The sequence below is a fragment of the Bison bison genome, unplaced genomic scaffold (assembly GCF_000754665.1).
Source record: "Bison bison bison isolate TAMUID 2011002044 unplaced genomic scaffold, Bison_UMD1.0 scf7180017864390, whole genome shotgun sequence".
Taxonomy (NCBI): Eukaryota; Metazoa; Chordata; class Mammalia; order Artiodactyla; family Bovidae; genus Bison; species Bison bison.
In genome coordinates, this window is record NW_011494962.1 from 5,895,777 (window position 1) to 5,908,067 (window position 12,291).

Sequence of the window (12,291 nt, forward strand, 5' to 3'; positions counted from 1 at the left end):
TGCTGCTACTAAGTCACTTCAGTCGTGTCCAACTCGCTGCGACCCCATAGACGGCAGCCCACCAGGCTCCCCGGTCCCTGGGATTCTCCAGGCAAGAACACTGGAGTGGGTTGCCATTTCCTTCTCCAACGCGTGAAAGTGAAAAGTGAAAGTGAAGTCGCTCAGTCGTGTCCGACTCTTGGCGACCCCATGGACTGCAGCCTACCAGGCTCCTCCGTCCATGGGATTTTCCAGGCAAGAGTACTGGAGTGGGTTGCCATTGCCTTCTGCGTCCCAGGTGGCGCTAGTGGTCAAGAATCTGCTTGCCAATACAGGAGATGCAAGAGATGGGGGTTCAATCCCTGGGTCCGGATGATACACTGAAGTAGGAAGTGGCAACCTCCTCCAGTATTCTAGCCTGGAAAATTCCATGGACAGAAGAGCCTGGCGGGCTACAGTTCATGGGGTCGCAAAGAGTCAAACACACGGGCGCGCGCGGGCGCGCGCGCGCACACACACACACACACTGAGCTCCATCACTACATTCACAACCACCACTTCCCCCAACAAGGGTTAACTGCAACTAGTAGCAGATGTAGGTAGATCTAGAGGGGACCCGGGTTCCAGTTCATGAGTTGCTCAAGAGGAGTCCGGGAAGAACTCTTGCGTCCCAGAGACTGTGGAAAGCGTCGGGGCGGAGCCTGGAGTGAGGGGCCGTCCAGCGCTGAGAGGCGGCGGGCGGACCCTAGTGGGAGGGCCCCGCGGCTGCTGTCACTTTACGAGTCCGCAGCCCGGAGCGTGAGTATCTCGGCTGCTGGAGGACCGCGGCGGGCGGCGCGCAGGGCCCCCGCCTCTCGCTCCCCAGGCGGACGCCGCGCCAGAGCCTCGCCCACTCCAATCCCCACCCTCACCGTCCTTAACTGTTAAAGACCAGCCGCGCCTGGTGCGTTCCTAGAGGATCCCGGGTGCAGAAGGCGAAAGGTGGGCAGGCACAGGGGGACTGGAAAGGCAGGATGCGCCCTCCCGGAGCAACCTCGGCGCCCAGGGTCTGAGACTGCAGCCCCAGCTCGCCATTGTGAGCCGCCGGCAGTGCCAGGCGGCGCCACTGTACTCCCGGCTCCCCGTCCACGCCGCGATGGGGCACCTACCCACGAGGACGCGCGGCGGCCGCCGCCTCCTGCCTCTGCTCTGGCTCTTTGTGCTGTTCAAGGTAGGGGACCCCCCTCCCCCAGCCCCCGCGGTCCTGCCTGCGCTCGCGCTCCCTAGCTCTGCCGCCCGGGAGCCGCGCGCCCCGCGGGCGGGATGGCCCGGCTGCCGGCAGCTCCAGCTGTGCCGCCGGAGCGCACGCTTTGTTGTCCTTGCCTCTGCGTGTTCCCCACGGGCTTAAGGGATGGGGTGGAAGAATAAGGAAGTTTGCTCCCTCCAGCTTTGACCCTTTGTGCTCTTTGACCGCCTTCGGCATCTCCATCAAAGGTCGGCTCTCCGGTGGTGCTTCCTCAGACAAAATGAGGTCACTTTCCCTTCTGGTCGCTACTGCACCCCAATGCAGCTTCACCTTTCTACCCTCCCCCAACGGGGTTGTGGAGTCTTTGTCTTAATTTACCTTCTGCTGGAATGATACACCGGGGGCTGAACTCCCTGGCCGAAAATGGAGTGCCGGGGTGGGTAGTGAGCGTGATTGTCTTTGACTAAGGAGTGTAAGCATGAGCCTGGACAGGACTCCTCTCCCCACGTTCTCCTCTCCAACCTTTACGAAGTCTCTAGACTTTCCCTCACTATATTTACTGAGGATGCTACCTCTAAATTTCAGTGTCAGACATCTGTATAATTAACTTTGTCGTGTCTTCTTTGGAATATCTTCCTCAGTGTTTTACTTTGGGGAATATAAACCAGACAAGGACTGCTTTAAAAGAAATCCTAGTTTGATAACTATACTGTACGTAAAATTTTTTTAAGAAATTTAAGTTAGATGTCTTTGGAGAAGTGTTATGAAGTTATAAGGAAGGTAATTGTCTTTTCTTCGTGTCTTCCGGGTGCCTACTTCAGTTCTGTTATTTAGTCCTTTTTTTGGCAAAGCAAACTCCAGTGTCGACAGGTGACCAGGAGCTATCCTTTCAGCACCACAGCGCTATCTTAGAAATGGATGAAATATTAATGGATGCAAACGTTTTCTTATCAAAGAGTCACTTCTTGCTCATACGCACCATTAATTATGAATGTCTGATAAAGAGATAGTGGAACAGAGCCAATGGATTGAGAATAGCCAGTTTTAAATATTCCATATTTTCATTTACCTTCGTGGAAAAAAGGAAAAATTGTTTCTGGGAGAACGAGCAATAGAGAGCCTAAACACGATTCCAAATTATACTTAATATGTTTTTACATTTTCTGAAGCTATCAATAATTTTTAAAATCTGATAGAAAATAAGCTTGGTCATATATTTTTACCCTAAGAGGCTGCTCTCTAAGTAGACACCATAAATGTGTACGTTCTATGAACATGCACAAACTTTGAAGTTCCTATTAATATTTCTAGTTGTTATACTGTCATGTTTATTATGTCTATGCAACACTTGTCATGAATGCAAAGTGAGAAATTGAATAACCACACATTTTACTAAGTAACAGCTAGGACTTGCACATATGACATCTGATCCAAATTGAACCTTTGGCAGTATCTCAGGTTTTTATTTGAATGCTTTATACTGAGCAAGAATTTCAGAAATGATCAAATGATGAGTTTGGGAGTGGAGGAAGAGTGCCATAAATAAAATGGAAAAATTTATGGCAGGAGTTCTAATCAGAAATTTGGTATTGGAATTAGAAATTGCAGTCAGTGATGGAAGAGACTGTAATAGATGTTCATCCAGCTCCACATAATGAATGTTTTCCTGCACATTTGTAGTTTAGTGTAACTTCTGATAGTAAGTACATTAATAAAGCTTGCCATTTAATAAACACTGTCATGGGACAATTGATCTTGTAAAGAAAATCATTACTTTATATTTCATGTAAATGCAGCATTTTATGTCTCCTGAATATAAAGTATAACAGAGAAAGGATATATATATATGAAAGTGTTAGTCACTTAGTCATATCTGACTCATCGCAACCCCATGGACTGTAGCCCACCAGGCTCCTCTGTCCCTGGGATTTCCCACGAAAGAATACTGGAGTGGGTAGCCATTCCCTTCCCTATATGTCTGTGTATATATACATATATATATATATATATACCCACTATGTAAGTCTTCTAGGTATTTTGCATATGCTATTTCATTCACTTATTTTGTTACAATTGACAAGAAAATGGTTAACCAGGCACATAGAATAATGCATTTACATCTTGGAAATATTATATTTCACAGTAAATTTGGTTCACAGCATAATCTTTCCACAATTTGTAGATGCTTTTGCATTCAAGGTTCTGAATAAGTGCCAGTCAAACAGTCTACTGGAAACTATTACAACATTGTTAATTGGCCATATTCCAACATAAAATAAATGTTTAGTATAAAATAATTTAAAAAATTTAAAAAAGGAAACATCAGTTCAGTTCAGTCGCTCAGTCGTGTCTGACTCCTTGCGACCCCATGAATTGCAGCACTCCAGGCTTCCCTGTCCATCACCAACTCCCGGAGTTCGCTCAAGCTCACATCCATCGAGTCGGTGATACCATCCAGCCATCTCATCCTCGTCATCCCCTTCTCCTCCTGCCCCCAATACCTCCCAGCATCAAAGTCTTTTCCAATGAGTCAACTCTTCACATGAGGTGGCCAAAGTACTGGAGTTTCAGCTTTAGCATCATTCCCTCCAAAGAAATCCCAGGGCTGATCTCCTTCAGAATGGACTGGTTGGATCTCCTTGCAGTCCAAGGGACTCTTGAGAGTCTTCTCCAACACCACAGTTCAAAAGCATCAATTCTTTGGTGCTCAGCCTTCTTCACAGTCCAACTCTCACATCCATACATGACCACTGGAAAAACCATAGCCTTGACTAGACAGACCTTTGCTGGCAAAGTAATGTCTCTGCTTTTGAATATGCTATCTAGGTTGGTCATAACTTTCCTTCCAAGGAGTAAGCGTCTTTTAATTTCATGGCTGCATTCACCATCTGCAGTGAGTACACAGCATTCCATTATTAAATGCCAAGTTGTTGGTGGAATCTCAGTGATGAAATCTAAAAAGGTTTATCTGTGTTGAGTCAGAATGAACCCATTTCCCTATGTGATTGACTATAACCAATTTCATTGCTGTAGCCTCAAGATGCCTGGCTAAGGAAGCCTTTGTGCACTGTTCTCTGTTCATGGTTTAGAGATGGACACATTTAATCAGGCACGTCCAATTGTTTAAATCACCCACTTTATATTGTGAGGTTAATATCTGCATAATTGATGTTTCCTAAGCACAATGTTGGTTATGAGGATTTTTACTTTCATATAAATAGTGGCAGTATATATAAAAATAGAAAACAAAAGAAGAACTCTGTTATCAAATATACTGGGAGCCTACCAAACTCACTTGAGCTTCCCAGGTGGCCCAGTGGTACAGAATCCACTGCAGATAGATGCAGGAGATGCTGGTTCTATCCCTGGGTCAGGAAGACGCCCTGGAGAAGGAAATGGTAACCCACTCCAGTATGCTTGCCTGGAAAAATCCCACAGAGAGAGGAGCCTGATGAGCTACCATCTGTGGGGTCACAAAGACTCTGACATGACTGAGCACACACACACACAGCAATATCAAAGTGTTCTACCCATGCTGTGTGAGCCCATGGACTGTAGCCTGCCAGGCTCCTCAGTCCATGAGATTCTTCAGGCAAGAATATTGGAATGGGTTGCCATGCTCTCCTCCAGGGGGATCTTCCCAACACAGGGATCGAACCCAGGTCTCCTGCATTGCAGGCATTTTCTTTACCATCTGAACCACTGGGGAAGGCCAAGAATACTGGAGTGGGTAGCCTATCCCTTCTCCAGGGATCTTCCTGACCCAGTAATTGAACCAGGGTCTCTCCTGCATTGCAGGGGGATTCTTTACCAACTGAGCTTCCAGGGAAGCCATTCTACCCATGTGTAAATGTAAATGGAGTAGTGTTAATATTTATCTGGTGATTCTCCCTCTCCGTACATCTTCCCATAATTTCAGGGCAAACAATGTAATTTCTCTCGCCTAGCCTATCTTTACTAAACCTCTCCTTGAAAATTACTTCCTATATCACTTCACTCAACATCAGTATTTTCTCAATGAAGATGTAAATTGTGGAATATGACATTATAGGAATTAAAATTCTGCCTTCCCTGAAATAGTTCCCATTAGTGGTCAACTGGAAGGTTTCCCTAAAGTCATAGGCTTGGCATGAATCCTTCTTTCTTTCTTAACCTCCTCTCTATATTTCCTTCCATCTCTGCTCTTACTTGATATATAATCGAGGAACATTAAATTTGAAAGGGCCTCAATTACATTTTCTGAAAGAGGTTTATGTAGAATTCTATAAAGCATGTGTGTTATCATGCTGATCATAGTATTTATTCAGGAGAAATACCCACTTTCCAAGGTTTATCTGTCTTTCTCCACTTCCTTTCCCCTGCCCCTCTCATTTGATGTGCGCCATTTTTAAAGTCTTTACTGAATTTGTTACAATATTACTTCTGTTTTATGTTCTGGGGTCTTTTTTGCCATGAGGCATGTGAGATCTCAGCTTCCCAACCAGGGATGGAATCCTCACTCCTTCCATTGGAAGACAAAGTCTTAACCACTGGACTGCCAGGGAAGTCCCTTATCTTTCTTTTTCTCCCTAATTCTCTTCACCACCTCCATTTCTCTCCCTCTTCCCCCGCTCTCCCGCCCACCCCACACACATACAGGCACAGACACACAGAAAAATCTTCACTTTCCTTTTTGAGGTTTTACATTCACATTCTATATCACACAAGGTTGGCAGTTGAACTACAATCTTTTCATCTTTCTGAAGCAGCTTATACTATTCTCCTTGCAGTGAAGTTTGCTGCCATTAATTTCTTTGTCAATTGACTTCCTTGGCAAATGTTGTTGCCAACCTATTAGAAAAACTCTTTTACATGTGACATCCCTAGTAAATTGGAGAAGGTTCACTGGGCTGGACTTCTACAGGGAATTGGGTGATAATCCTTCCCAACGTGAACATCTGTTTGCTTCTGTTCTTTGCTATGTGAAAAATTGTTGCTCTGTGAAAGTATAAAAAATTCAGGCTTACCTGTTTCTCATTTTGGCTCATAAGAAAATATGTGTCTGTATGAATAAATAATTTAAAACAAGGGGAGTTTTACTTTATTTTTTTAAATGTAGTGCTAGTTCTAGTATTTAAATATCCAACTTACAGGTATTTAAATTTATAAGTACATTGATTCTTTTGTTTCATAAACATAATTTTGACTTGAGTCTTTAGTGTTTCCAAAGGATCTTGGTGTTGGATAAAGTTGGTACATCTGTGTAAGCCATTGTGATTGGTAGCAGCTTAGCACAGTAGAATGCCTCACAGCTGTGACCACAGATATTTGTTTTTCATTTTCTTCCTAATATAATACCTTCAGGTACACAGTTCCAGTGGTGTTGTATTTTCAGCAGTATAGCATAGTGCAGTGATGAGCTTTACTGGAAAAAAAGCAGTGTGTTCATTCAGTTACTCCAAATACATTGTAAATGTTTTTGAAATGAAGCCAAGTCTATTGTAAATTTTGGGCTTCCCTTGTGGCTCAGCTGGCAAAGAATCCACCTGCAATGTAGGAGACCTGGGTTCTATCCCTGGGTTGGGAAGATCTAATGGAGAAGAGAAAGGCTACCCACTCCAGTATTCTTGCCTAGAGAATTCTAGGCAAGAGTTGAATACGACTGAGCGACTTTCACTTCCACTTTCATTGTAAGTTTTTGTCTTCTATTGTGCCTAGTATGCAGTGTTAGGCATATGATAGAAGTTTAATAAACAGGATTTAAATTTTTGGCATTGTATAAGTAGTTTTTGACAGAGATGTGGTATCAGTAATATTGAGTTGTGAACTCATCTTTAAGGAAAACATGAGGAAATTAGCATTGTGTGAGTTAAATCATTATAATTACAATGCAATCATTATACCAAAAATAATAAAATATTACCCATCCCTTATATTAAGAACTTATAAAAGTCTTAAATCAAAACACCTACATGGTCAGTTCAGTTCAGTCGCTCAGTCATGTTGGACTCTTTGTGACCCCCTGGACTGCAACACACCTGGACAGGCTTCCCTGTCCATCCCCAACACCCGGAGCCTACTCAAACTCATGTCCATCGAGTTGCTGATGCCATCCAACCATCTGACTGTCTGTCATCCCCTTCTCCTCCTGCCTTCAGTCTTTCCCAGCATCAGTGTCTTTTCCAATGAGTCAGTTCTTCACATCAGGTGGCCAAAGTATTGGAGTTTCAGCTTCAGCATCAGACCTCCCAATGAACACTCAGGACTGATTTCCTTTAGGATGGATTGGTTCAATCTCCTTGCAGTCCAAGGGACTCTCAAAAGTCTTCTCCAACACAATTCAAAAGCATCAATTCTTTGGTGCTCAGCTTTCTTTATGTTCCAACTCTCACATCCATACACGGCTACTGGAAAAACCATAACTTTGATTAGATGGACGTTTGTTGGCAAAGGAAATACCCATATGGTATTTCCCTCCAAAATAATACTTTGGATTGCTCCTTTATTCATCACTGTTACCTCAACTGCTATTAACGGTCATCAGTTAAAAGTTTGTGTTGAGGACTTCCCTGGTGGTCTGGTGGTTGGGAATCCACCTGCCAATGCAGGTGACATGGGTTCAATCCCTGGTCTGTGAGAATTCCACCTGTTGGGAGGCAGTTAAGCCCATGTGCCACAACTACTGAAGCCCATGCTCACCTCAACTTGAGAAAGTCTGCATCAGCAACAAAAACCCAATGCAGCCAAAAAGAAATAATATGTTTAAAATATGATATATTTTGTACAAGTTTGAGTTAAAATACTAGGAGGAATAACTTTTCTTACCTATATATATGACCTACAGCTTCAGCCAATATGCAGATACACAGGTGATATTTTTGCTTTCTCTTCCATATCACCCTTCTTCTGTGACCAGTACCAACTGGAATTGACAAAGATTTCTGCATTCTTCTAATAGAAATCCCTCTGATTTTTTGCCATAACTTTGCTTTTAGGAGATGAGGCCTTTTCTACAGCCTGGTCTTAATCATATCTGTGGTAGTGTTCAATCCTGGGGCATAAACCAATGCAAAGCCTTAAAGAACTCTTCTGTGGTGCTCTTAGAGCCACACTGGTGTCAGCTCCTTCTCCTTAAATAAGTATGTGGGAGACCTCCTTGTGCACTTGTGTCATTGATTTGAGAAGCTAAAACAGGGTTAACATGGCACCAGTGGAATGAACACGAGTGTAAATGGGGTGGGACAAAGCTAGAGACAGAACACAAAGTCTCTTGTCCTCTCCTCTTCTGGTGCTATTGTTTCCAGCAGGTTCCATATTGTTTCTATCAATGATTCAGAGGGTATATAAGCAACCTTCTTGAACACCTCTTATGTAATCTGTCATCACTAATTACTCCTAATTGATGAGCTTGTCCTTTCCTAAGCTTGTTCTTAGTCTTCAGAGTCTTGATTTCTAGTTTTCTTTTTCCTCTGAAGATGGTGCCTTCCAATTTATTTCTATGAGTATAACCATATCTTATCTCTGTGTCAGAAAATCATTCTCAACTGATTCATTCAGAGTCTAATTCTCCAGTAAAATGTGTCTCTTTTACCTAGGCATTCTAGATCAATTCCTCTTACTTCTAAATATACTAAAATCACCAAACAAACAAGAGGATATTTGAAACAAGGTTGTAGAGGTTTCTCTATAGAGCAGTTTTCCTCTCCTTTTTGTCAAGAAATTAAGATGAAAGAGAGAGAAATGATATATGCTTGAAAAAATCTTTCAGAAACAGAGAATCAGAATTGAAACTAGGACTCTGAGTTCAAGGGCTGTGTTGCAAATTATAAATACTCGTGGTAATTTCTGTAAGAAAGTGAATATAGGGAAAATTAAGGAATCAAAAAAAAAAGTTTGATGAAAACAGTATATTGCCAACCTTCTATCTATATGTAAATGTGTTTCTTCTTGAATACTCTTCATTTGTTTGGTATCCCACTCTTCCTAAATAGGAATACTACGCAGTTCATATTTCTAACAATAAAAATGCTGTTTTCTCTCACAAAGCAAATTAAAGCCAAATGAAACTGGTCATTTTGTACCTTTACTAGCAAATAAAAATAATAGGGATGTGATTTATCTACAGTGTAGAGGTACACAATCAGAACTATATTTTGTAACACTAATGTATGTGTGATTTAAATTATGAATGTTTCTCTTGTTTTGTATCATCTCATTTAACTGTTATTTAGAAAACTGAGACTTTTGTTGCTTTTTCTCAGACCCACTGTTGTGAAAAGCATGGTGGCATTTAGGAAAATACAAATTTATATGCATGGAAATCAAGGGATGGAAGTCAGTTTAAGGAGATTCCTGTATGCTAAGCCAGAATGTAGTCTTTATCCTCTAGGTGAAGAAGACTATTAAAGGGTTTAATCAAAGCTGAATGGAATAAGATTTGCATTTTTGATAGAGCCTTTGGCTGTAGGAAAGGCTTTCTCAAAGGTATACCAGATCTGGAAGCAGTTAAACTGGTAGGAGGTTATTGTAATGATCCAATCAAGAGATATAATGCAAACCTTGACACTAGGGTGATGGGAAAAGGGACCAAAGGAAGAGAGGTGGTGTTCAAAATAGCTAAATTGACAAGACTAGTTACATGTGGGAAATTAATGAAAGAGGAGTCCAAGGTCTTTTCCAAGTAACTGATACTTTTGCCTGAAATGTTGCTACTATTATGATACTAAGTGGGCTGGTGGCATCCATTCTCCTCCAGATCAGTGTACCCCTTTCTCCACCTACAGTGCCAGGGAGCTCCCCTATAAAAGCTGCTTCTTCAGGTCCCCTTGCCCTTTGGCCTATAGTGAGTTTGACTGATAGGAAGCATCAGAGTCCTTATTCCCCCAGTGTCCACCTTGGCTGGACCCTGATAGGCAGTAGATTCAGTCTCTCTTCCAATCTTGTAGTCAGCCTTTCTGTTAAGGCCAAGTTCTGGCCAAGTTCCAGAAACAGCTTCTTGGTCCCTGTAGGGTAATAGCTTCTCACTGCTGCTTCTCCCTGGGTACTTTAACATCCCTATTTAGTATCATTATTTCTGCTCCACACCTTAATTAACAGTCTCTTGATTAAACCCTATGAAGTTTCTCCTGACTGCACTGCTGGGACTTCTACTGCTATAGTGCATGATGAGGTTAGTGGAGGGCCTCTTGAGTTTGACTTGCCTAAAAAAGCAGGAGCTTAGTTAGATATGAGTCTGATCTAGGGGAAAGGGCAAGCCTGAAGTTGTGAATGGGGATGTTTCAGCAGAGAGCAAAGGAGAGAAGGCCAGGGTGGGACCTTGAGGAGCACTAACATTTAATAAGGAACCTTGGAAGGTGAAGAAGGAATAGCCAGAGAGGTATAAGAATCAAGGAACCCAAGCTCTGGTTTCAAGTGGGAGTGATTTGTCAACAGCGTCAAACACAACAGAAAGGTCCTGTAAACTAAGGTCTGGAAAAATTTTGGATTGGGAAATAGTCTGTTGGTCTCTTAGAGCTTGGGAAGGGTGGCATGCTTCTGGGAGTTGAAGAGTTAAGAACTGGCCTCTTGTTTTTTAGGATTGGCATCTACATCCCTGTCTGCATTTATACTTTGCAAATAAGATGTAGAGAAAAAAAATGTATGGACACCAAAGGGGAAAGGAGGGAGTGGTAGGATTAATTGGGAGATTGGGATTGACATATATACACAGTTGATACTATGTATAAAATATATAACTAGTGAGATCCTGCTGTATAGCATGGGGAACTCTACTCTGTGCTCCATGTGACCTAAATGGGAAGGAAACTCACAAAAGAGGGGATATATGTAAACACAGAGCTGATTCACAGTGCTGTACAGCAGAAACTAATGCACTCCAATAAAAATTAGTAAAAAATAAATAAACACATTACCACTTTAACAAGAAAAAAAAAAAAGGTATTGTTGGGCCAGAGAGACCTGATTTCAATCTCAACTCTCTAAGTTGTTGTTCTTACTAGCAGCAGGATGTGGGGGAAATTATTTCTTTTCTCTGGGGTTCCTATGGTGATTGGCTATATTTATCTCAGAGGATTACTGTAAGGAATAATTGGGATAATGACCATAAAATATCTTAAACAGTGCCTAGAATACAGAAAGCACTTAATAAATGTTGTGTCTAAAAACAAAAATAGAAAGAAACAGGATAATAAAAATAACCAAAGGAAAATCAAAGAAGATGAACAATTAAAACTACACCTGAAGCAGCATCTTCCCAAATGTACCCCATGGAACACTGGAGACTTGAAATATTCACAGGTGTTGTTAAAAATAAACACTTTTGTGCAGACTTGAATTTGGGAAGTAATCTATTTATTAATAACTTTGTTTTAAACTAGTATCAATTAATTTATTATTTTTTGTACCAGGATTTCTTGAAAAGTTTACTATGCTAATATTCACTGCGTTTTCAGAAGGAAGACATACTGTGTAACATTTTCAAGTTTGACTGCAGAATTCTGTTTTTAAAAATGATTCATGTGTATGTGTATGTATGTTAGTTACTCAATTATGTTCAACTTTTTGTGACCCCATTGATTGTAATCTGCAAGGCTTCTCTGTCCATGGGGATTCTCCAGGCAAGAATACTGGAGTTGGTATCCATTCCCTTCTCTAGGGTATCTTCCCAACCTAGGGATTGGAGCTGGGTCTCCTGCATTACAGGTGGATTCTTTACCATCTGAGCCACCAGGGAAGCCACAAAATGATTCACTGGAATAGTGAATACACCATAAAATATGGAAAACATGTACACTTTTTTCTTCCAAGAAAGCTGAACATCAGTCCTTGGAAAGAAAGCAGGGAATAGTTGCTCTCCTTCATGCAAATTCTTCAGATCCTGAAATTTAGACTATGATAAATCTTACTTCTATGTTTTCCTATCATTAAGATTATTTTCTTTATTAAAAAAGAAATACATAAAGAAAAAGTGTCTAGTGTGCAAGCGTATTATTTCATATTATTTATTCACTATAAAATGCTTCATGGAAATAGTGAATACACCTTAAGAAACAATATGCTTGTACACTAGACACTTTTTTCTTTGTCTCTCTTTTTTATGAGGAAAGTAA

The 12,291-nt window shown here is 41.7% G+C and overlaps 1 protein-coding gene across 3 annotated transcripts in view; it reads left to right on the plus strand.

The window, feature by feature from the left end:
* The first annotated feature begins 775 nt into the window (after nt 1–775).
* The window catches only part of PTPRO (protein tyrosine phosphatase, receptor type, O), a 257,373-nt gene continuing 245,857 nt past the window's right edge, over nt 776–12,291 (plus strand). For all 3 annotated transcript variants that reach the window (XM_010858738.1, XM_010858735.1, XM_010858736.1), the window contains exon 1: nt 776–1,189. In XM_010858738.1, coding sequence (XP_010857040.1) covers nt 1,115–1,189 — 75 coding nt within the window. In that variant the 5' untranslated portion in view covers nt 776–1,114. The remainder of the gene's footprint in view (nt 1,190–12,291) is intronic.